Source organism: Mirounga angustirostris, unplaced genomic scaffold (assembly GCF_029215605.1).
Source record: "Mirounga angustirostris isolate CCGP_5_RB_7025 unplaced genomic scaffold, mMirAng1.0.hap1 SCAF_2, whole genome shotgun sequence".
NCBI classification, from domain to species: domain Eukaryota; kingdom Metazoa; phylum Chordata; class Mammalia; order Carnivora; family Phocidae; genus Mirounga; species Mirounga angustirostris.
In genome coordinates this window covers 174396608-174423127 of record NW_026991710.1, presented here as the reverse complement: position 1 = coordinate 174423127, position 26520 = coordinate 174396608, and the positions used below count along the sequence as shown (strand labels likewise).

General features: G+C 38.2%; 1 protein-coding gene across 1 annotated transcript in view; it reads right to left on the bottom strand.

Moving 5' to 3' along the window:
* Positions 1–3189: 3189 nt before the first annotated feature.
* Positions 3190–26520, bottom strand: part of PPP2CB (protein phosphatase 2 catalytic subunit beta) — a 35827-nt gene continuing 12496 nt past the window's right edge. The window contains exons 2-7 of the mRNA XM_045879796.3: positions 14828–15037; positions 13567–13740; positions 11129–11218; positions 10876–11037; positions 9037–9155; positions 3190–3897 (exon numbers count right to left, since the gene is read on the bottom strand). Of these exons, the coding sequence (XP_045735752.1) occupies positions 3825–3897; positions 9037–9155; positions 10876–11037; positions 11129–11218; positions 13567–13740; positions 14828–15037 (828 nt within the window). The 3' untranslated portion in view covers positions 3190–3824. The remainder of the gene's footprint in view (positions 3898–9036; positions 9156–10875; positions 11038–11128; positions 11219–13566; positions 13741–14827; positions 15038–26520) is intronic.

The window sequence follows — 26520 nt, the reverse complement described above, 5'->3', positions numbered from 1 at the left end:
TTTGGGTAAAAATCTAGTAGTGCAATTGCTGGATCATAGGGTAGTTCTAGTTTTAACTTTTTGAGGAACCTCCATACTGTTTTCCAGAGTGGTTGTATCATTTTGCATTCTCACCAACAGTGTAAGGTTTCCCTTTCTCCACATCCTTGCCAACATCTGTTGTTTCCTATGTTACTAATATTAGCCATTCTGATTGGTGTGAGGTGATACCTCATTGTAGTTTTGATTTGTATTTCCCTGATTTTGAGCATCTTTTCATGTGTCTGTTGGCCATGTGTACATCTTCTTTGGGAAAATGTCTTCATGTCTTCTGCCCATTTCTTAACTGGATTATTTTTTGGGGTGTTGAGTTGTGTAAGTTTTTTTTTTTTTTTTTTTTAAGATTTTTATTTATTTATTTGACAGAGACACAGCGAGAGAGAGGGAACACAAGCAGGGGGAATGGGAGAGGGAGAAGCAGGCTTCCCGCTGAGCAGGGAGCCTGATGCGGGGCTCGATCCCAGGAGCCTGGGATCATGACCTGAGCCGAAGGCAGACGCTTAACGACTGAGCCATCCAGGTGCCCCAAATTGTGTAAGTTCTTTATAAATTTTGGATACCAACCCTTCATCAGATATATCATTTGCAAATATCTTCTCCGCTTCCAAATGCTGCCTTTTAATTTTGTTGTTTCCTTCTCTGTGCAGAAGCTTTTTATTTTGATGACGTCCCAATAGTTAACTTTAACTTTTGTTTCCCTTGCTTCCCTTGTCCCCGGAGATATATCTAGTAAGTTGCTACAGCTGATGTCAAAGAGGTTGTTGCCTGTGTTCTCTAGGATTTTGATGGTTTCTGGTTTCACATTTAGGTCTTTCATCCATTTTGAATTTATTTTTGTATATGGTATTAAGTGGTCCAGTTTCATTCTTTTACATGTTGTTGTCCAGTTTTCCCAACACCATTTCCTGGAGACTGTCTTTTTCTCATTGGGTATTTTTTCCCGCTTTGTCAAAGATTAGTCGACCATATAGTTGTGTGTCCATTTCTGGGTTTTCTAGTCTGTTTCATTGATCTGTGTGTTTGTGCCACTACCATACTGTCTTGATCACTACAACTTTGTAATACAACTTAAAGTCCAGAATTGTGATGCCACCAGCTTTGGTTTTCCTTTTCAACATTCCTTTGGCTATTCAGGGTCTTCTGTGGTTCCATACATATTTTAGAATTGTTTGTTCTAGCTCTGTGAAAAATGCTGGTGGTATTTTGATAGGGATTGCATGAAATTACATGTGTAGATTGCTTTGGGTAGTATAGACATTTTAACAGCATTTTTCTTCCAATCCATGAACATGTATTATTTTTCCATTTCTTTGTGTCCTCTTCAATTTCTTTCAAAAGTGTTCTATAGTTTTCAGAGTACAGATCTTTTACCTCTTTGGTTAGGTTTATTCGTATCTTATGGTTTTTGGTGCAATTGAAAATGGTATTGATTTTGCTGCTTCATTATTGGTGTATAGAAATGCAACAGATTTCTGCACATTGATTTTGTATCCTGCAACTTTACTGAATTCATGCATCAGTTCTAGCAATTTCTTGGTGGCATCTTCTAAATTGCATTGTAGTCAGAATTTGGTGTCCTATCAATTTTTGAAACTTGCCTTAGGGCCTAATAATTGCCAATTTTTATAAATGTCCCATATAAATACTGGACAAGAATGTGTGTGTATTCTGTTAGGGCACAGAGATCTACCTATGTCTATTATATCTTTTTTTTTTTTTTTTGAGTGAGTGCATGAGAATGGGGAGCGGCAGAGGGAGAGGGAGAGAGCATGGAGCCTGACATGGGGCTCGATCTCACTGAGCCACCCAGGTGCCCCTCTATTATATCAATCTTATTAAAATGTGTTATTAAATACATCTTTCACTTAATAATAAAGAAATTAGTTGAATTCTGCCATTGAGATGAAAACTTGTCAACCTGATTTCTCAGGATTTTTGCTTTTAACATAGGCTATTTTGGTATGTGCAGACAAGTTTAGAATTGTAAGTTAACTATTTGTATTCATCTTCTATTCTTTTTTTTTTTCCCAAAGATTTTATTTATTGACAGAGACAGTGAGATAGGGAACACAAGCAGGGAGTGGGAGAGGGAGAAACAGGCTTCCCGCTGAGCAGGGAGCCCGATGTGGGGCTTGATCCCAGGACCCAGGGATCATGACCTGAGCCGAAGGCAGACACTTAACTGAGCCACCCAGGCGCCCCTCAAAGTCTATTTTAATATTAATATAGATATAGCTATTTCAGCTTTCCTTTGATTAGTATCTTCTTGGTCTATTCCATCTTATTTTCAACATATCTGACTTTGCTTTTGGAATGTGCCTTGTAACCAGGATATAGCTGGATTTAAAAAAAAATCAAATTTGACCCTCTTTTACTAGAGAACTCTGTCCATTGTTACTGAGATATTCTACCATCTTTTCTTCTACAAAGACTTAAAAAATTTAATTTTCTCTTGTGTCTTCCACCCTCCCACACTCACCCTTTTTTTTTTTTTTTTTTAAAGATTTTATTTATTTATTTGAGAGAGAGAATGAGACAGAGAGAGAGAGCATGAGATGGAGGATCAGAGGGAGAAGCAGACTCCCTGCCGAGCAGGGAGCCCGATGCGGGACTCGATCCCGGGACTCCAGGATCATGACCTGAGCCGAAGGCAGTCGCTTAACCAACTGAGCCACCCAGGCGCCCATCCCACACTCACCCTTAACACTGACTCTCTATTTCCCTCCTCTACTTGGAATTTATGTTACATATTAGTAATGGTGCTATTACTATACTATTTCTACTAAACTCTCTTTTGGGGATTCTTATTTCTAGAGCAATGGATAAAGATAAAATATATTTTGGCTTTTAAAAGATTCTTCCTAGCTATAGAATGTCCTACAGTTTTAGCATACACTCCATACTTGAATACATTAATACAAACTACCTAGTAAAATGTTTAGAAATAAAAATGGTTTTATGGTCTAAACGTTACCAGCCTACTGTCTGAGGTTTTCTTCTGAATATAAGCCTTACACAAAGAACATTACACTTAAATTATCTCAACACAACTGTTTATCACAGGTCAAGAGATTTTATTTTTTTAAGAGGTTTTATATCAAGTGTCAAAATAGCAGAACTTTTCATTTAAAGCATACCTCAGTAAATCAATTTTTGTTTAAAATGGAAAGTTTATTTGCTCAGTACACCAAATAGGATGCAAGCACTGTCATGACAAATATACAGAAATATGCAGATCAACATAAAACAGTAATTTAGTTTAAATGAAGGGAAACCTTTTTAAATGTTATGACAACATACTCCCAAGAATCTTTTCTTCAGTTAATTTAACTATACATTTCAATAAAATAAAGGGTAATGGATTAAGTGGAAGTTAGCTTGTGAATTTTTCTTAAAAATAAAACCCCAACTCTATCAATCCATGCCAGTTAAACACTATAACTAAAATTTCCAAATAAGTGCAAAAGGAGATGAAGGAGTTAGTTACCTTTTTTGCTTGAACAGTCCAGAGGAAAATGGTTACTACAAATACAGCAGGCAAACTGTTAAGACTGACCGATCTAGAACATAGTGTTGTACTAAATTTCAGTCTCAAATTGTGCTAAATGCTCATCATTAATATGGCACATTTTGGTCCATGATATGGTTTAATGCCAAGACAGATCCCAATTTGTTACAGAAACACATACATTACTGTTGCTTTTTTTGTTTTGTTTTTAAATATATATATTTTAAAAAGCCAGGTATACTTCCACATACAAAGGCAGGGTTTTCCCAGGAGGAATTTACAGGAAGTAGTCTGGGGTGCGCCGGGTAACATGAGGCTCTCCACGACGAGGTGCTGGGTCAAACTGAAGGCTATAAATGGCGAAAAAGAAAGCAAATAGTTAAAGGATTTGAATTTGCAAGCAAATGAATAAATAAGAAGACATAGTAGTAGAAGGAGCAGTATTGATTTCCCACTTTTACTATGTTTAGGACTGGAATAATCCATGGCAAGTCACTGCAGGTGCGTTCTTCCATAAAACTATCTCACAGAGCTACGGTGAAAATTGAAGCAGACAAAATGTCTGGTTCGGTGCCTGGCATAAAAGATTTGCAATATAATTATCAGCTGAATGAAAGTTGTAAGAATGGATGTTTGTTTTGCTCTAGATTTTAGGGGAAAGCATTTAGTCTTTCATGATTAAGAATGACATTAGGGGCACCTGGGTGGCTCAGTCGGTAAAGTGCCTTTGGCTCAGGTCCTGGGATGGAGCCCATGTCGAGCTCCCCACTTGGCATGGAATCTTCTTGTTCCTCTTCCTCTGCCCCTCCTGCTCATGCTCTCTCTTAAATAAACTTTTTTTTTTTTTAAAGATTTTATTTATTTATTTGACAGAGAGAGACACAGCGAAAGAAGGAACACAAGCAGGGGGAGTGGGAGAGGGAGAAGCAGGCTTCCCACAGAACAGGGAGCCCGATGTGGGGCTCGATCCCAGGACCCTGAGATCATGACCCGAGCCAAAGGCAGACACTCAACCGACTGAGCCACCCAGGCGCCCCTTAAATAAATAAAATCTTAAAAAAAAAAAATGGGTGTTAGCTGTGGAGTTTCTGCAGATGACCTTTATCAGGAAGAGGAAGTTCTCTTGACTAGTTTGCTGAGTATTTTTATTATGAAAGTGTGCTGGGGGGCGCCTGGGTGGCTCAGTTGGTTAAGCGACTGCCTTCAGCTCAGGTCATGATCCTGGAGTCCCGGGATCGAGTCCCACATCGGGCTCCCTGCTCGGCGGGGGGTCTGCTTCTCCCTCTGATCCTCTTCCCTCTCATGCTCTCGGTCTCTCAAATAAATAAATAAAATCTTAAAAAAAAAAAAAAAGTGTGCTGGATTTTGACAAATGTTTTTCCTGGCTTAACTGAGATGAACAAGTGCTTTTTTTGTCCAATGGATTATTGCTTTGATTTTTCATATTTTGAACCAACTTTGCCTTCCTGGGATAAATCACAGTTGGTCACTGTGTATAATCCTGTTTGTATATTACTAGATTCAGTTTGCTAATATTTTGTTGCAGATTTTTGCAATTCTATAAGCATAAAGAGTATTGGTCTGTAGTTTTCTTAAATTATCTTTGATTTTGGTATTAGGGTAATACAGACTTCAAAGAATACATTGGGAAATGATCCCTCCTATTCTATTCTTAGTTTCTGTGAAAAACTGGTGTTAATTCCTTTTTAAACTTTTAGTCATTTCATCAGTGAAGCCCACCGGGCTTGGGGGCTTTTCTTTGTAGGAAGTTTTAAAATATTAATTCAACTTTTTCACTTGTTACAGGTCTATTCACATTTTCTGTGTCAATTTTGGCAGTTTGTCTTCCTAGGAATTTGTCCATTTTATCCAAGTTCCCTAGTTTGTTGCCGTACACTTATTCATTATATTCCCTTGTAATTCTTTTTATTTCAATAAGGTCTGTAGTGATTTTGGTAATGTGAATCTTCACTCATTTTTGTTTGGCCAGTCTAGTTAAGACTTTTCAATTTTGTTGAAAAGAACCAACTCTGATTTTGATTATTTTTCCATTTCATTGATTTCCTTTTTATTTCCTTCCGTATGTTTGCACTGGGGTTTAGGTTGCTCTTCTTTTTCTAGGGTCCTTAAAATGTTAGGTTACTGACTTGAGATCTTTCTAAAAATCTGATTTTTAATACAGGCACTTACAGTTATATATTTCCCTGCAAACACTGCTTTCATTGTATCACATAAGTTTTGGCACATTCTGTTTTCATTTTTATTCATCTCAAAGTATTTTCTAATTTCCCTTATGATTTATTCTTTGATTCAGGTCATTTAGGAGTATGTTAATTTCCACATATTTATACATTTTCCAGTTTTCCTTCTATTCTGATTTCTAATTTCATTCCATTGTGTTTGGAGAACATATTTTGTATGACTTCAATATTCTTTTTTTTAAAGGAGGAGCAGAAGGAGAGAGAGAATCTTAAGCAGGCTCCATGCCCAGTGCAGAGCCTGACATGGGGCTTGATCTCATGACCCTGAGGATCATGATCTGAGCTGAAATCAAGAGTTGGACACTTAACTGACTGAGCCACCCAGACACCCCTCAATAGTTTTAAGTTTACTGAGGCTTGGGTTTATAGCCCAGCATATAGTCAATCTTAGAGAATGTTCCATGTGCATTTGACAAAACTACTCTGCTACTATTGGGTGGAATGTTCCATAAATGTTAAGTTATAGTACTTCTCAAGTCTTCTATGTCATTGGTGATATTCTGCCTAGTTCTATTATTGAAAGTAGCATAATAAAGTCTCCAACTGAGGCGCCTGGGTGGCTCAGCTGTTTAAGCGACCGCCTTCAGCTCAGGTCATGATCCCAGGGTCCTGGGATCGAGCCCCGCATCGGGCTCCCTGCTCTGCGGGAAGCCTGCTTCTCCCTCTCCCACTCCCTCTGCTTGTGTTCCCTCTCTCGCTGTGTCTCTCTCTGTCAAATAAATAAATAAAATCTTAAAAAAAAAAAAAAAAAGTCTCCAACTACTGTTCAACTGTCTATTTCTCCCTTCAATTCTGTTCATTTGTGTTATGTTTATAACTGGTATATTCTCCTAATGCTTTGACTCTTTCATCATTGTGAAATGTCTTTATGTCTAATAAACATTTTTATTTTGAAATCTATTTTGTCTATTAGTATAACCAGTTCAAGTCATGTGGTTGCTGTTAGCATGGTTATCTTTTTCACCTAATTTACTTTCAACCCTTTTGTTTTTAATCTAAATTATGCTTTCTGTAGATATCATAAAGCTGGATCTTTAAAAACAAAAAATCTGACAAATTTTGCCTTCTGATTGCATTACTTAAACCACTCACATTTAATATTGATATGACTGGCTTTATACCTGCCATTTACTTGTTTTGTTTCTTGGTTCCCACTTTAACTGGTTTTTTATTAAAAGCATATTTTCTAGTGCACCTTTTAATTCCTTTAATAACTTGTTATTTTTCCTAAATTATTTTATTACTGATTGCTTGAAATCTTACAATACACAACTTACAGAATTCTGATTTATAAATTCTAGTCAATTAAGAGAAATTAATTCCTATATAGTAAGCGCCTTTCCATTTCCTTCTTTTGCTACTGATGTTAAAATCCCCAAAATGCATTGTTATAATTACTATTTCATACGATGTCATGCCCTTAAAGCTGAGAAAGGAGAGCAAGTGTGTATAGATTTTGTTATATTAACCTTCTCATTTTTATTTTCTTCATATTCTTCTTTTGGATTCAAGTTATTAGTTAGGAAACACACATACATGACAAATCGTAAATGACAGTATAAATGCATCTTCTTAACTGATTTAAAAACCAGTGCAAAAACAATATGGATGTATTTGTAGTACAGCTGAATTTTTAAGAAATGTAACAGACAAAAGAAGAGCCAAGAAAAGCCTTCCTGGGATCACAGTCAACACGGGGAGACAAGGCGACTGTGCACATAGCTATACCCACACAGCAACAATTAGAGTAGCAGTTGGGGCATTCTTGAAAACATTCCCAAGCCACACACAGACTATGCTGGGTCAAATAGTTTACCTCCAAAATTCATGTCCGTTCAGAACCTCAGAATGTGACACTATTTGGTCTTTGCAGATGTTATTAGTTAAGGTGAGGTCATACTGGATTAGGCTGAGCCCTAAATTCAATCTGGTGGTATTCTTTTCTTTCCTTTTTTTTTTTTTTTCTGAGAGAGGATGAGAGCAGGGAGGGGCAGAGGGAGAATAAGAGAGAGAATCTCAAGCAGGCTCCAGGCTCAGCATGGAGCCCAACCTTACGACCCTGAGATCATGACCTGAGCCAAAATCAAGAGTCAGATGCTCAACCAACTGAGCCACCCAGGTGGCCCATCAATCTGATGGTATCTTTATTAAAGAAACAGACACACAGGGGAGAGTGCCATGTGAAGACAGAGACTGGGGTGATGCATCTATAAATCAAAGATTGTAGGAGCCACCAGAAGCTAGGGAGAGGCAAGAAAGGATCCTCCTCTAGAGCTTTTACAACATCATCCTGCCAACACCCTGATTTCAAATTTCTAGCCTCCACAAACGTGAGAATAAATTCCGTTAAGGCACCCACTTTGTGGTAATCTGTTACAGCAGCCCTAGGAAACTAATACACAGATTAATCAACAAAAGGGTATATAACCCTCAATGATACCAGAGCTTTAAACACAATCTCTAATCAAATACTGGCTGATCAAGTTACTCTTTGACCCAGGAGCAACTCCTAGGAAGCCAGGCTTAAAACCCCAATCACATACATCTCTGACAGTCTGGGAAATGACACTACGTGCATCCTTAAGGTTGCACTCTCTCAGGACGAATCAAACAAGGAAAATCCAAGGTACTAGTGTGCTTGGTTGAACTGTGAGCCAAAATATAAATTCTTTCAACTCTGATAGCAACTTCTTAGCCACAGACATTCCCAGTGATCTTACTGGATTAGGATGAGCCCTAAAATTTCAATGACCAAGGAGGCTTGAGCACAACCTCTGAACAATGAGTGGCTTGTGCCCACCCAGAGGGAACCTCTAAATAACACTGTTGTTTGGTTAACAAAGGCTTAGCCATTAAACCCAGGAAAATATCTGAGCAGGGCCCAAGGTAGAATGACTGTGGAGTAGTTTCTGAACAAGGGACGTGGAAAGACGGGGAGGGAAGAGGTTATGGCTCAAATTCCACAGATTCTGGCTATTACTGAAATTTAGTACATTTTCTAAAATGTTTCTCCATGGGCTGTATGCATTTTGGACAATATTCAAAAACCTACAATAACTGTTTAAAATAACCTTCCAGTTAAATGACTGTTTCTGTTGGGAAGAGGGTTTGCCACGTTCCTCATTCTAGTATTCCAGAAGCAGAAATCCTCTAATTTTAATAAACTACATTTAAAATTTTCTTTCTAAAAGCAATTATATACAATTTAAAAATTTTTCAGTTACTTACAAGGAGTATTTTAAAGTGTCATCTAATTCCATGATAGCAGCCTGGTTCCCACAACGGTAACAGTAATTGGGTGCACTGAAAATGGTAACCACATTCCGATCATGACACCAATTGTATCCCTGCAGCATTAAAAAAAAACCCAAAAAATAACACTTCACTATAAAATTATAATCTTGACATGGGTCCGTTTAGAAAACTACATTCAAAAATTACAGATATTCTTGGTGGAAATGTCGTTTTCTCTGCTCCCTTATATGGTATCCATCCTTAACTCTGGGCACCTGCACGGAATACTCCACTGCTGGGCCCAGGGTACTGTGCCACGGAGCTCAAGAACGGCATCGTTCTATTTACATCTGTGCTTTGGCTCTTGGCTCAGATATGTATTAAAATTTCTCCCACAACGATGGAAGATTTCTTAGTTTTTCCTTCTATCAGTTATTGCTTTCTATATTTTGAATCTATTACTAGGTAAACACAAGCTCAATTATTTCTTCCCTAGAGAACTGGGCCAGTTTTCATCAATAATGACCTTTTATTTCTATATATACTTTTTAACTCAAAGGCTATTATGATGCACATTATTAGCTGTATTTTGGGTAATTCTCTAATTGATATATCAACATACCGTTTTCCCTCTACTTCTAGTCTGTAGTGTCATTATTATGTTTTATTTTTAATTTTTATTTTTTTCATTAGGTTTTAGATTCCTCTCAAGTAGCAGCTGAATTTTGATTGTCTAATTCAGAGTCTCAGGATTTTAGGGACGTAAAAATTTTCATCCATTCACATTTGTTATGATTACTGACATGCTTAGGTTATCTTTACCATATGAATTTATATTCCTTGCTAACCATGTTCTCCCTCCTCCTGCCTCAACTGGGTTGAAGTTTTCTCTAACATCTTGAAACCACTCCCTGATTTAAAAGAATAAATTCTATTTATATTCCTTTAGTGTTTATAAAATAGTAACATCATGGTAGAGAACTCTGGCAGCCAGCAGCTTGACTAAGTGATTCAAGCAGAGCTTCCATGACCCTAACATGACGCACTGGAAAGCACGCCCCATCATGCTGTGGCAAGCCTGCCAGACATGCATACCCCAAGTCATAAGGCAACATCCATCAAACCTCAGGTGAAGGATACTTCTACAAAATGTAGTCTTTAAAAATGTAAAGATTATGCAAAACAAAGTCTGAGGAATTATTTCCACACCAAAGGAGACTGAATACAGCATGATCCTGGATGAGATTATACATGGACACACACGACTGAATTTTCCTATCAAGAACATTAGTGAGTTACTAAAAAATTCAAATGAAGTGTTTAGATCATAGTACTGTATCAGTGCAAATTCTGGACTGTGATAATTATACTGTAGTAACATTAAGAGAACATCTTTATTTTTGCAAAATATACATGGAAATTTGGAGGTAAAGGAGCACCATGTCTGCAACTGACATTCAAATATTTTAAAAGAAATGTGTATGGAGGAAGGGAAGCTGGAAGATATAGAATACTAAAATACGAAAATATATTTGAGGCATCAGTGTAGGATACAAGAGAATTTTTTGATAATATTTTTGAAACTTTCCTCTGTCTAAATTAATTTCCAAAGTGAGTTATAATTTTGCTCTGGCCAACTAGTACTTTCCCCTATTTGCTAAAACCAGCTCAATTTTTTCTCCTTTCATTTAGGTAATAGGGAGGAAATGTTTCATGAAGCCTTATAACAGAGATATATATTTATTAGAAATAAAGATCATCAATAAAGAAAACACTTCTTCCATTTAAAAAAAAAACCAAAACAAAACATCATCCTGTGGGAAAAAGACGTACCTCCATTACAAGTTGGTGAGCTCGAGAAACCAGTGTGAGACCATTGGCATGGTTAAATGTTTCAGAAATGTCCTGTCCAAATGTGTAGCCAGCACCACGTGGTGAGATACCCCACCCACCACGATCATCTGGATCTGACCACAACAGATCACACATTGGGCCCTGGCCAAGAAAATTAAGTACATGTTATTTCATTTAGCTTTACCACAATGTGGTTATATTTCTTTGTTTTTAAAATTAAAACCAAGTTTACCTCGTGTGGAACTTCTTGTAAACGATCCAAAGCTCTTATATGATCCAGTGTATCTATGGATGGAGAGAGGCCACCGTGGAGGCAGAATATCTGTTTGTGAATTAAAAAAAAAAGAAAAAAAAAGTTTTATTAAATGCTGAAAGTTAGTGGAGAGTAAATAAATAATGGTTACAAAATGTAAGTCCTAATAGCTCTTCTTTTCAAAGTAAAATTTAATAATATTCACTGTGGAAAATTTATAAAATACAATGGAAAAGGAAACAAAAATCAATTAGAGAGCTGATACTTTAAAATATTTCTTTTTTCCTTATAATCAATCCTAAGTATTTTGTATAGTATTTTTTCCCCTTCTCTAGCAAATGGGACCTCCATTCTTGTGACTCACCATTACATTTTCTGCTAACATATATAATTTTTTTGTTTCTCTTACAGCAAGGACAGTACCATTCCTGTTATTGGCTCCAATAGTTTTTCAGCTTTCGTAAGAGTTCTCTGAGTACAGAATCATGTTGTTAGCAAAAATATTTAATTTCTTCTCCATGTTTATACCCTTTAATTCTTTTTAATACTCAGTGCACTGGCTAGGATTTCCAAAAAATCCTTGAAAATAAAATTTTTCAGTCTGTTTTTGGTAAAATCTCTATTCCCACACCCATCCACTAGGGATTTTGTATCAGAGAGAATAGTAATACAAGTTTTAGAGGGCATTTTTCTCCCAATTTTGAAGAGATTTCTGATGTTTTGCTGATTAAGTATAGCCAGTATAAGTTTCTTTATTCAATTAATGTTATTTTATTTTACTACTTAAAAACTGAGTTTTAATTTTTGGTGCTTGCCATATCTGGTTTGGTATTGAGGTTATACTAACTTCACAGAATAAATTTTGAAGCTCTTCATCTTTTCCTAAGCTCTAGAACACAGAAATTCTATGTATGTTCCTTAAAGGTTTGGTAGAATTTGCCTAGAAAACTATCCAGACCTGGTTACTTTTCCAATTTCTTCTAAGTTTGGTAGTCTATTTACATTGGCCTAATTTCTTCAAAAACTATTTTGCTGTAGTAAATTTCATCTTTCCAAGTGCACCAGAATAAAGCTGTACCCTATGTTATTGTGATACACAAGCACATCCATATTGATAGTCATGCCGTATTTCTCATTCCTAGTGATTTTTTGGTATCCATTTGTGGTTTTTTTTTTTTTTTAAAGATTTATTTATTTGGGGGGTGGGGGAGGTGCAGAGGGAAAGAGAGAATCCTAAAGCAGATTCCCCACTGAGCTGGGAGCCTAACTCGGGGACTTGATCCCAGGACCCTGAGATCATGACCTGAGCCAAAATCAAGAACTGGATGCTTAAACGACTGAGCCACCCAGGGACCCCTGCATGTCTGCTTTTATCTTTAATCCTTTAAGTTTATTTTACTATGGTTTCTTTGAGTTAAATGTTTATTTCACATTTCCTTTAATTTTTCTACAAAATGAATGGGAGACTATGAATTTCCTTGTGTTTTATCCCTGTTTACATCCAAAAATTTTGGTTTACATCATACTCCCACTGTCATTTAGAAATAATTTGTGAACTCTTGAAGTCCACATTGTTTTCTTTCATTTTAGCCAAGTCTAGGCAAAATACTGTCCTTTGAAATTAATTACTGCAGTGTCCAATATCACGCCTGGGAAAAACGTGGACTGTCAGGACCACAAAGAAAAGGCTACAACCAAATTATGAGTGGATCTATTATGCCCATGACAATTCTAGGCTTTTATACAGTTTAGGAACTGTAGACTTGTACCACATATTATTTATTTTTTGGTACTGTATGTTTCATATTTAAAGTTAAATCAGTTCATGCTCACAGTGATTATCTCTTAGAAACTAGGATAATAGAAACTTGCACATTTTTCTTATATTTTGAATGTTTTACAGCGTGTCTATAATACTCATTACAGGTGGAAATAAAGCATGCACTTCTTAATGAAGATGTAATACACAATATTGCTGCTTGTAACTACCATGAAAATAGGAATACAAAGTTATTAATGGTAACCAGCAAACACTGTGTATATGTATGGAGCTAGTTTTAAAAAAAACAGCTTTGCTTTACTAGTATTGTACTTCAGGGTCTTAAGCATTTATTTATGATATTTGTCTATAACAGAAAAAGCGTATTGGCAAATTCTTCGGCAAAAATATTTACACACATATCTGAGAACAACAGGGAAATCTGCTGGTCACAATGTGCATAAAACTTAACCTTAAAAAAAAAAAAAAAAAACTTAACCTAATTCTCTATTCTGAAATTTTAATTATAAGGAAAAGAGGCAGAAAAGGCCAAGGAGATGTGGAAATCATGTCATGTAAATCTAAACCCTAACTTGCTAATAGAAAATCTTTTCTTACTTTTATTCCTCCCCCACCCACCATAGAAGCACATACACACCTGTCCATCTACTAAAGCTGTAAGTGGAAGATAATCAAATAGATCTGTAAAATATTTCCAAACATTGGCATTTCCATACTTTCGTAGACATTCATCATAAAAGCCATATACTTGGGTAATTTGTCGGCTTTCGTGATTTCCTCTCAATATTGTAATGCGTTCTGGATAACGCACCTGCAGGAAAAGCAAAAGAAATGCATGGTACAAAGCATATTTTTACTAGTGTTATGTTAAGCACATTAACTTCTGACCCATTTCTTTAAATGGTTCTTTTGTGTGCTGTTGCATTAAATGCTAATTCTTATTCAGAATTAAAAATTTTCTCATTCACTGCTGACCGACCTTTGAAATATTTATATTCCTTCGTCTTCATTACTATTTATACCACCCTTATTGGAACCCTTACTAACTGATATCTATTTTATTATAATAAAATTGTATCTGATTCTTGGGTCTTTAATATCCTCTTCATCCTCAATCACCAGTCTTCTAGGTCTTTCCAGAACACTATGTCTTATTGCTGAATGGATACTGATGGTCAAAGATTTGGACCAGAGACAAACTCCTTTTTATACTAACTTCTCTCTCCCCCTTCAACTTTTATTTCCCACAGAAAGACTGTATTTGCTAACAAAAACAGGCCCTTGCCAAATCTGGGCAAGATTTCAAATGTATTTAGAGTTTCCTTTTCGTAACAAAACACAGAGACATACCTTACAGCATACTATTTAGTTAGGGATGTGTCTGATAGGAAGTATGAAAAAGCAGCAGATTCTGTTAACCAAATTAACCTAAAAGCTGCAAATGCATACTTCAATTTATACATATTTATTAACTATCCATATGTGCCCCAAATTAAGCTCACTGTTTAAAGCTAGGTGCCAGGTCCACATAAATGTAATACATGTGAAGTGATAAAAGATATGAATTGTGTGACAGAAAAAAAGACACAGGAATAAGAGACTTCTCAAGGCAAGAATTAAATTGACTGTTTATGAGGGATACCTGCTTAAGTAAAAAAATGGTTCCAAGACTTGAGCTGTGGACTACCTAAGGGAGTGATTTACCAGAAGTAGGCAGGACACACTAAATGTTTAATTTTCATTTCTCTCTCTTTTACAAGATGTAAAACCAACTATTATATTTTAAGGGGCTATAAACTGAATGGATAAAATATAACAGAAGATATGCAATATTGCCATCTTCCCCTTTTGCAGGTTTAAAGGTTGAAAAAAAACCAACTGAATTTCATTCATCATACCTTTAATGCCACAAGAAGAGTCACAGTCTCCACTGAGTAATAGCCTCTGTCTACATAGTCGCCCATGAATAGATAGTTTGTATCTGGTGATTTTCCACCAATTCTAAAGAGTTCCATAAGATCATGGAATTGACCATGCACATCTCCACACACGGTAACAGGACAACGAACCTCTTGCACATTTGATTCTTTTGTTAAAATTTCCTTAGCCTGTTAAAAAAAGAAATGAAATTAAAAGCATCATTTCTTGCATATTAAAAGAAAATATTGGGGAAAAAAAGATGAAATGAACCTTAGAAAATCATAAAACTAAAACGACAAGAGATACCAAGTTACATCTACTAGGACAGCTAAATTTAAAAGGTAACAAATGTTTCTGAGGATGTGAAGAAATTGGAACTCTCACACACTGTTGGTGGGAACGTAAAGTGGTACAGCTGCCGTGGAAAACAGTCTGGCAGTTCCTCAAAACATTAAACATAGAATTACCATGTGATCCAGCAATTCTGTTCCTAGATATATGTTTAAGAGAAATGAAAACTCAAGTTTACACATGTTCATAGCAGCTTTATTCATAATAGCTAAAAAGTGGAAACTACCCAAATGTCCAATTAAGTGATGAGGGGATAAATAAAATGTGGTGTTACTCGTTCAACGGAGTATTATTCAGCAATAAAAAGTACTGATACATGCCACAACTCTGAACACACTGTTAAGACCGTCACAAATGGCCATATATGACTCCATTTACGTGAAGTGTCCAGAGAGACAAATATAGAGAGACAGAAAGCTTAGTGGTTGCCTAGGGCTGAGAGGACTGGAGGATAAAAGCTAAGAGGTACAGGGCGCCTGGGTGGCTCAGTTGGTTAAGCGACTGCCTTCGGCTCAGGTCATGATCCTGGAGTCCCGGGATGGAGTCCCGCATCGGACTCAGGGAGTCTGCTTCTCCCTCTGATCCTCCCCCCTCTCATGCCTAACTCTCTGTCTCATTCTCTCTCTCAAATAAATAAATAAAATCTTTAAAAAAAAAAAAAGCTAAGAGGTACAGGGGTTCCTTCTGTGGGTAATGAAAATGTTCTAATATTGTGGTGATGGATGTACATTATCTGACTATACTAAAAGCCAGGGAGCCGTATACTCTACATGAATGCATTGCATTCATTAGGAATATATCAATAGAAATTCTATCTCAAAAGCTGTGTTTTGGGGGCACTTGGGTGGTTCAGTCGGTTAAGCATCCAACTTGATCTCAGCTCAGGTTCTGATTTCAGGGTTGTGCGTTCAAGCCCTGTGCTGGGCTCCACGTTGGGCATGGAGCCTACTTAAAAACAAAACTTTTTTTTCCCCAACAAATAATCTTATTTGCGGGGCGCCTGGGTGGCTCAGTTGGTTAAGTGACTGCCTTCGGCTCGGGTCATGATCCCGGAGTCCCTGGATCGAGTCCTGCGTCGGGCTCCCTGCTCGGCGGGGAGTCTGCTTTTCCCTCTGACCCTCCCCCCTCTCATGTGCTCTCTCTCATTCTCTCTCTCACAAGTAAATAAATAAAATCTTTAAAAATAATAATAAAAAAATAATCTTATTTGCATTTTTAAAAAGGTTAATAAAAGTTAGAAATCAGTTATTCAAATTTTTTGGTAAACAGACACCTTCCTACCAATTCATAGGCTAACCTTCAATTTCCTTATTCCAACTATTTTATATATTAGTCAAATTAACATATACCATTGGAGGCCCTGAAGGACAGAATTTATATATAAACAATGGCAAATTAAACAAATGGACTAAATTCAAGTTCATTACACCTCACCTACCCAGCAACTTTGTCTAATAGAAAGAGCCCAGAATCAGAGAAAATTAAAAAAGGCCTCTGAAGTAATAAAACAGATTATGATAAAAATATACGTACCTCCCCACCAATCTGCCAGAAGTCTCTTAGGTCTTCTTCTGGCCCTATTGTTATGTGCAAAATTCTAATAAGCTACTTATAGTTTCCAGATCCACAGCAGATTAGGAACAGAAAACCAAAAGAACAAGAGGTAGGAACTGGGACCAAGAGTAAGAAACAGCCTGAGAGTGAGGGTGATGGTAGAGAAAATGACATGGCAACAGAAGTCAAACACTAAGGATGAAACTTAGAGTAGGACCCGGTAGAGGAGAGCTGAGACTGGTAGGAGAGTAGAATTTTAGGGACATTTCTCTGCCTTGCCAGATGGGATCATCTAAAGAGCATTTAAAAACATGAATTTTGAGTTTCTATACATAAGTTCCTATTGCTTGCATCTCTGTCAACAGACTTTAACATTCTTGCTAATGGGTGTGAAACAGTATCTTTTAATTTGCACCTCTAATAGGTATACTTTTTTTTAAAAAGCAGCTTTTTAGGTTTATTGGGTGTGTGTGTGTGTGTGAAAGGTTTATTGGGGTGTGTGTGTGTGTGTGTGTGTGTGTGTGTGTGAGAAATGCCTAACTCACAAAATTAGGCTTTCTATTTGGTTGTTTATACTTTCCCTATAGACTGTACTGATTTTTGCTCTTTATGGTCTGTGCTGCTTGGGTCTTGTTTTAGAAATTGTTCTCCTGGGGCGCCTGGGTGGCTCAGTCGCTAAGTGTCTGCCTTTGGCTCAGGACATGATCTCTGGGTTCTGGGAAGGAGCCCTGCATGGGGCACCCTGCTTCGCTGGGAGTCTGCTTCTCATGCTCCCTGTCCGTCCCCCAACCCTTGTGTGCACTCTCTATGTCTCGGTCTCAAATAAAGAAATAAAATCTTTAAAAAAAAAATTGTTCACACAGAGGTCAAAAAAGGCATTCCTGCATTTTTATTCCAGTTTTGTTTTTCACACTTAACACGTCTTTAATTCAGCTGGAATTTGTTATATGATACAATGTAGGGTTTCATTTTTTTAAAAAGATTTTATTTTTAAGTAATCTCTACACCCAATGGGGGCTTGAATTTACAACTCCGAGATCAAGAGTCCCATGCTCTCTGACTGAGCCAGGCAGGTGCCCTGTGATTCATTTTTACTTTATTTTTCCTAATGGCTAGTAGCTGGCCTAGCATTATTTATTTATTTATAATAGTGCCATCCTTTTGTAAAGACCCACGTTCTGTTTTCTGCTTTCTTACCTGCACTGGAAACAACCCTGGACACCCTCCCAGATTCCCTTATAATTCTTTTCCTGAAGACGCTGCCTGTCTTTTGATCTGTACTGCTGTCATCACGGATGGTGCCCTGAGCTGGCCAGAATCTAAGCTGAACTTGTGGACCTGCCTGGCCCTCCCTCTGAGCCCTAACTCTGCTTTTGCTGCTCCTCTATTTCCAGACGCGGATGGAATGCCACATGGTGGGATGGGGGGTCTGGCTTCTTGAGCAGGGGCTGAAGGAGGGATGTGCAATCTGGAAATAGGTAGGAGTCACCTTGACTAGTGGCGGAGAGAGAATGAAGGCAACAGGGAAAAACCGCCAGCCTGGTTCTTCCTTTCATGACCTCTCCGAGGTATTTGTCTGGATTCGGCAGAAGCCCCACCTCCCAAGGTAATCCATCCTGTATCACCCTGCTTCATAGCTTTCTCGCCTGATTTTTTTGCCTCCCCCTTATCTAGCTGGGCTTGCACAGTCCCTGAATGAAGTGTCAGCATCTTAATCCTTGCCTCAGATCCCCTTCTCACTGCTCTACTGCCCGTGTCAATAAAAGTCTGAGTTAATTACTATGAGAAACCAGGGTAACAGGGAAGTGAGGCTCCCTTCTTTATTCCTTTTATTCAAAACTATCTATTTTTGATCCCTTCATTAAGCCTGCCATATGAATTTTAAAACTAATTTTGTCAAAGCCTATTAAAACTTTGTTGAGACTTTTGACTCAAATTGCATTGAACTTATATGTATTTGTAGTCATCTTTAGAATACTGTCTTTCCAATGATGAATATGGTATTACACATTTAGATTTCCTTTATTCTTCAATTTCTTAATTGTCTAATAATGTCTACTCGTTGCTATCAGATGTAATCCGAAGTAATTTATATTTGATACTATTCTGGGACTTTAAAAATATCTCTTACGCCAGATTTTTAGGAATACTTAAAACTTTATATATAGAGTCTCTTGGATTTTTCATATATACTACAGAATGACAATTCTGTTTTTTTCCCTTTATAAATCTTAACAATTACTAATGTCATAGTCTGTTTGGCCTGCTCTAACAAAAATGCCATAGATTGGGTAGCTCAGGAACAACAGAAATTTATTCCTCACAATTCTGGAAGTCTAAGATCAAGATTTCCTGAAACTTAGTAAGATCAAACTCCTTCAAACTATTATTAAGTCATAATTTCTTAAGGTAGGAGAAATTTTAAGGTGATGGGGATTAAGAAGTACACTTGTGATGAGCACCAGGTGATGTATGGAGTGTTGAATCACTATACTGTACACCTGAAACTAATATAACACTGTATGTTAAACTGGAACTTAAAATTTAAAAAAATTAAAAAAATTTTTTGAGGGCGGGCGGGAGGTGGGGCAGAGGAAGAGGGAAAGAGAATCTTAAGCAGGCTCCACACCCTGCATGACGCCCAATGTGGGGTGCAATCTTAAAACCCTGAGCTCATGACCTGAGCCAAAATCAGATGCCTAACTGGCTGAGCCACCCAGGTGCCCTTTCTTTTTTGTTGTCACCCGCATTCCTTGTAATTATCTTAAGTCTTAACTTTCGAGGCAGTTAGATTTTTTTTCTGCTACATCTAGTCTGCTTTTCTTGTTACTACTACCAGTTTTGCCCTCAATTTGTTTCCTACATATTCAGCTCATGCTATGCTTTTGTTTTCAATCTTATTTAATCCACATCATAGTGAACTGTTTTATAACTTGGGCACATCTGGATAATTTCTTTCTGTTCCTTAGGATAAGGTCTGCTTTTTAAATTTTGTGTTCTTTGTATATTTCCCAAGCAGTGTTTCTTCCTTGCTTGCTGTTATTTGCTTGCCATGCTGTTCTCACTCTGTTGCTGAGCTATCAGTTGAAACCTTCTATTTACGCCAACATATTGTGCGGCATTTATTAACTCCCACTCTACCACATGTGAGACTGGTTTGTTTTCCCCCAAAGAACCACAGGTTTAAAGTCAAGGTAGTTAATTTCAATTCTTTTTTTTTAGCCAAGAGATGGGGTGAGAGGGCTCACAAGGGAGAGTATGGGGTCTAGAATACCTATAAACTGTATTCACTTCTGAAGATTTTTAAGGCTCACTCCATTCTTAGAGGGGAATACTCTCAGACCTTGGACATGTTCCCCAATCAATGTGTTGTCTTAGTTTGGGCAGCCTGATGCATTTATTTCTGTCCCTGTCGGATAGCCATTTCCACTATTTCTCAGACAAAAGAGGAATGAGCTCAAGATCCCATTTAGCTGTCTCCTTTCAGACATACTGGGATATCAGAAAAAACCCCTCTGGGTTTTGCTGGCTCACCCACATGGCTTGGAGTGGCAGGGTATAGTGAGGAGTGGTACCTCATTGTGTCACTCAGTGATCCCAGCCCTGGGCTGTGCCTCTTTTCAGTTATTGATTATTTCCTGTCGTTTAACTTTTTCCTGTTGTTCATGTCATTAACAACATTAACAGAAAAAAACAACAGGTAATTACCCATTTTCCTCGGTGTTGGCCAGACCACATCTGGAGTAACCTGATGCATTAGGTGGTGAATAAAGAGGGGCAGGGACTACAAAAATATACTTCTTTTCCATTCATGAGGTTGGCAAAAATGACATTTACCCACTGTTAGCAAGGTTATTCTCTATTTTTTTTTTAAGCAAGGCTATTCTCATACCCTACCGGTGAGAACGCACATTTATACATCTTCTTTGGAAAACAACTGACAGTAGCTAACAAAATGTAAAGTGATCTGAGGCGAAGACTGCTGAACCTCAATATCTACTCTCCTCTTCCTTCTCCACAATTAATCTAATTGTACTCAAGGCAGCCATAACAAATACCACAGCCTAGGTGGCTTTCAACAACATAAACTGCTTCCTCACAGTTCTGAAGGTTGGAAAGTCCAACATCAAGGTGCCACCTGACTCGATTCCGGGTGCGGACCCTCACCCTGTTCTGCAGAGGCACGCCTTCTGCACCTCACATGGGAGTGTGTGAGAGACAGACATCATCTCTTTAGTGTCTCTTCTGATAAGGGCACTAATCCCATTCGTGGGAGCTTGACCCTCCTGACCACAAACTACCTCTCAAAGGCCCCACCTCCAAATACCACCACATTGGTAATTAGGCTTCATATATAAATTTTGGGAGGACACAAATATTCAGTCCGTGGCACCAGCCTCTCATGCAGCTACCAATGGCCACGAGACTAAGTTCTGGTCAGTGAGATGTAAGGAGTGTTACGTGGGAACCAGAAAGTTTCCTTAAGGAGGGGACATGCCCTTCAACACTCTCCATTCTGTTTCCTGGAATGTTTATGTGACAACGGCTGGAACTCCAGAAGCCACGTCGGACCACAAGGACCAGAGCAGAGCGCTGGAATATGTGGCAGGCTGAAAAAACACCCACAAAGATATATTCACTTCCTATCACCAAAACCTGTGTCTGTGACCTCACACAAAAAAGATGCGATTAAGGATTTTGACAGGAGCAGTTTATCCTAGATTATCTAGATTATCCTGACAGGCCCTAAATGAGGCAGAGGGGGTTTTGGGGGACACACACACACACACACACACAAGACAGAGTAAAGTGATGCGGCCAAGGAATGCCAGCAGTCACCAGAAGCTCTAAGAGGCAAAGGACAGACTGTCCCCAAGCTTCCAGAGGGTATGTGGCCCTGCTGACACCTTGATCTTGGACTTCTGGCCTCCAGAGCTGTGAGACAATATACACCCACGGTTTTAAGCCAGCCAGTTTGTAGTAATTTGTTGCAGCAACCACAGAAAAATAACACAGCAAGTGTCTGGTTTCCTAGCAACTCTGTAGAGCTACCATATCACCCCTGGAGTGCTTATCTCCGGATCTGCCTATACCTAAGAAAAATATAAAAACTGCTACTTTGGTTAAGCCCTTATTTTGGGTTTTCTGTTACACATATGAAACCTAATGCTGATATCTGATATAAAGGGCATTTGATATATAAATGAAAAAGGCAAGTCTAAAACTACTACATGATCACCTGTTAAGTAAGGAAAACTGTCTAGGAGTTCCACTCTAAGAAGCTACTCTACTAATTTTTAAATATGTTAGGTTCTCCAAATAGCTGGTTTAGATCACAGGGGCAAAATACTTATAGCACAGTCAGCCAAGTCCAGTGAAACCACTAATGCATCGGGGTGGTAAAGAACAAAGTCCTTAAGGAGTTTACAAAAGCCAAATCTCAAAGTCAACAGGATCCTAGTAAAACAGCTGAAGATTGAGAAAACAATCAGCAGAAGTCTTTCAAAAGCAACATAACCTCCTGCAATGGAATTACCAACTGGAAAAAAAGTCAATGGCAACAAGCTTAAAATGAGAAAATCATTGCCATTTACTTAGAGCAAGCAACAAGTAATTTGTTTTTCAAGTTAAACAGGAGTAAGTAACCAAAATTTTGCAGAAAGTGTTAAAGAGAATCCTCAAGTCATAGAACATTAAGAATTTAACAAGCTAATCACATGTAAAAATCCACCAAAGGAAACATTACCAAAAACAAAGGAAAAATTATTTAACATATAGTATCCTGTATGGGACAACATTCATCAGGCTGATAAACTGCTCACTTTGATGTACATCATACGTACACAGCAATCACCTGACACATCAAAATATTCCTGAATGTAATGTTCATGTGTACATGTAACAAACATTTGTAAAGTGTCTGTTGTAGGCCAGGCACCAGAGATAAAGAGAGGAACAGGTAAACTCTCTAGCATCAACAGGTTGGCTTAGATGGGCTCAACCAAACAAAATAAAAATTTCTGAGCCTCGGTGGCTCAGTTGGTTAAGCCGTCTGCCTTGAGCTCAGGTCATGATCCTGGGGTCCTGGGATTGAGCCCCACGTTGGGCTCCCTGCTCAGCAGGGAGCCTGCTTCTCCCTCTCCTCCCTGCTAGTGCTCTCTCTCACGATCTCTTTCTCTCAAATAAATAAAATCTTTAAAGAAAAAAAAAAATTCTGTATACAAAAAGAGATAAAGGAGAAGCCTGGGAAAATATTTATAGCACACAAGATAACAGAAACATACTGACATCTAGCATCTAAAGATATTTGTAGAATAAAGTATAGTATGTCTAAAAAAATCATTGGCAGTCAGTGTGTTAATATTAAGAGGTCACTTTTTTTTTTTTTAAAGATTTTATTTATTTGACAGAGAGACACAGCAGAGAGAGGGAACACAAGCAGGGGGAGTGGGAGAGGGAGAAGCAGGCTAGGAAGCCTGAGCAGGGAGCCTGATGCCGGGCTCAATCCCAGGACCCTGGGATCATGACCTGAGCCGAAGGCAGACGCTTAACAATTGAGGCATCCAGGCGCCCAAGAGGTCACATTTTTGAGAAACTATATGAGTATTTGGGATTATAAAGCTCTGATTTAGCCATCTTTGTTTCCATTGTTAAATGAAGAGGGCTTGTAATTATTTTTATACTTACGGACTTAAAATGTCATTTAAAGTTGTATTTTCCAGGCACCAGAGTGGCTCAGTCGGTTAAGCGTCTGCCTTTGGCTCAGGTCATGATCTCGGGGGTCCTGGGATCGAGCCGCACGTCAGGCTCTCTGCTCAACAAGAAGTCTGCTTCTCCCTCTGTGCTCTCCCACTCTCAAATAAATAAAATCTTTAAAAAAATATTTATATTCTCCTGTGTTATAACACCAAAAAGTTATTTTTAAGTCTAGGTAAGGAGAGTTTTGTAATATTGATGGTTTTAACAGTTCCAAGACTTGTAATATTGAGACTGTTGAAGAAACTTTTTTTGAAATTTGTTTTAATTGCCAATACAGTATCAATAATACAACCTACATAAAGAAAAGCTCTTTTCCACTGGTATTATACTTAATTAATGAGTCATTGAACATTACATCAAAAACTAATTATGTACTATACAGTGGCTAACTGAACATTAAAAAAAAAAAAGCTCTTTTCAGACCTTAAATTTTAAGAGTATAAAGGGGTCAGGAAACTAAAAAGCTTGAAAATTTCTGTATTAATGCCTCTGTTCTGTTGACCTACATGTAAGAGAGATCTTAATCTCAGGAAACAAACTGAGGGTTGCTGGAGTGGTGGGGGGTGGGAGGGATGGGGCTGGGTGATGGACATTGGGGAGGGTAGGTACTATGGTGAGCACTATGAATTGTGTAAGACTGATGAATCACAGACCTGTACCCCCGAAACAAATAATACATTATATGTGAATTAAAAAAATAATAAAAAAAAAAGATCATGTAAGGGTAAGCAGGTTCACATTTCTATAAAGACATGTATCCTATTCACGTCAACTTGTTTTCTACTAGTGTCCTATTACAGTAATCCAAAGTACTGTTAGAATATGTAAAACAAATCACAATGAAAGTTTGCATACATATGGTAGAAATCCAAAGTCTTTATCTCCAGATTCCTCTATGTCAGTTGGATGCACCTAGCTTTTAATTTGAAGTGACTCTAAGCAGTAGGGACAATGGCAAGTTCTATTCCAAAAGAGCTGTTCTCTGCAGCATTCTAAAACATTTCTGGGTATGATTTTTACTGTGGCTCCATGGGCTCTTAATTTCTGCAAAATTTCCAAGCTAGGTTCTTCAGCTTTCCTTTTGATTCTAGGCTACCAAATAGTCTTCTGTTTCTGCTTAAATTAGCCCAGTAGACCTTCCCAAGAGTTACAAACAACGTAGCCCATATTTTTTCTTCTCTTTGCCTATGGTTTCGTCAGAATGAGGTTATATATATAGAAGTCTTTCAGGAAATGGGGACTCTCCTCCTGGTTCAAATCTGTGTAGCCTTAAGACTTACATACTTTTCACTTTAGACAAGATTTAGACTTTTAGACAAGATATCTATTGGTCTGTAATTCTTTTTTTTTTTTTTTTTTTAATTTATTTGTGAGACAGAGAATGAGAGACCGAGAGCATGAGAGGGAGGAGGGTCAGAGGGAGAAGCAGACTCCCCGCTGAGCAGGGAGCCCGATGTGGGACTTGATCCCGGGACTCCAGGATCATGACCTGAGCCGAAGGCAGTCGCTTAACCAACTGAGCCACCCAGGTGCCCCTGGTCTGTAACTCTAAAATATGCAGTCCTGGGGTGCCTGGCTGGCTCCGTTGGAGGAGCACGTGACTCTTGATCTTGGGGGTTGTGAGTTTGAGCCCAATGGTGGGTGTAGAGATTACGCAAATAAATAAACTTTAAAAAACATGCAGTCTTACTTCCACATGTATAATCTGGAAACAGCTATTCTTTTCCAAACTGCAATTCTTTAAGGGTTGATTTTCAGCTGTGTGGTAAATATGTTATATTTATTTACTACTACATTACTGAAATTATCCTTTTCTGTGGGGGAGGCAGAGAAGACAAACTGCAGGCTTATTTTTCTCACATTAACAAGAAGCCTGGAGGCAGGCATCCCTGGGTTGGTGCATCTTCTCAAGGACCATCAGGACAGCATTCCTTCTGTCTTTCCAACTACCTTCCTTGTGACTCTCAGTAAACCTAACTGCCAACTCATGGTCACAAGAGGGTGGTACAGCTCTAGTCACTGCATCTGGTACCCTATTTCAGCAAGAAGGCAGAAAGGACAAAAGACCACAGAGTACATGCTAGCCTCGTCTATCCATCTTCTAAAACTCTCCCAGAAGCCTCACTCAGCCCCTCCTGCTACATCTCACTGGCAGCCGAGGTGCGCTCCCGCTGCGGTGCATCACCGGCACGTGACCAGAACGAAGGTGGAGGGTAGAAGGTACTCGCTGCAAGGTGTAATTCCAATGGCAACTGACGGAGATCCTAAATTATTAGTCCTCTAACACAGAGTCTGACAAATAGCTCAAAAATGTGTAAAATCACAAATGAAACAACTTTTTACCAAGTTTACTCCATAAGACAGTTTCCCAATTTTGTTCAGGAAAAAAACAATCTACTGAATAGCACAAATCAGTAGAAGGTTCAATTGGAGCTGATGTCTTCTATTTATTACTATTATTATTTTTTTAAAATCAACACTCAGCTGATGGTTCCAACTTTGAAAAGGAAATCTGCTTGATATGCAACCCCTATCATTTACTGCCTTACTTTAAATATAAAAATGAAAAGCACCAAAATACAAATATTCTCCAATTCAACTGTTCAAGGATATATGGTTACCTTAAACCAGCACAGATTTTACAAAACTATATGGATGGGTTAAGACAGGATATAGAATGTGTGTATGTTTCACAGTAATACGCCCTGGGCTTCTAACAACAGAGTAGTGAAGAAAGTACTTCTCAGGCCACTGTGATATCCATCCCACCCCCCAAATTTTTATCTCCACTGTACAGATCCCCTGATGTTTTTAAACATTTAGTTTTTTTTTTTTTAATGAAAGCTATCTGTATTTCAAAGATTTTATTTATTTGACAGAGAGAGACAGCGAGAGAGGGAACACAAGCAGGGGGAGTGGGAGACGGAGAAGCAGGCTTCCCGCTGAGCAGGGAGCCCGATGTGGGGCCCAATCCCAGGACCCTGGGATCATGACCTGAGCGGAGGGC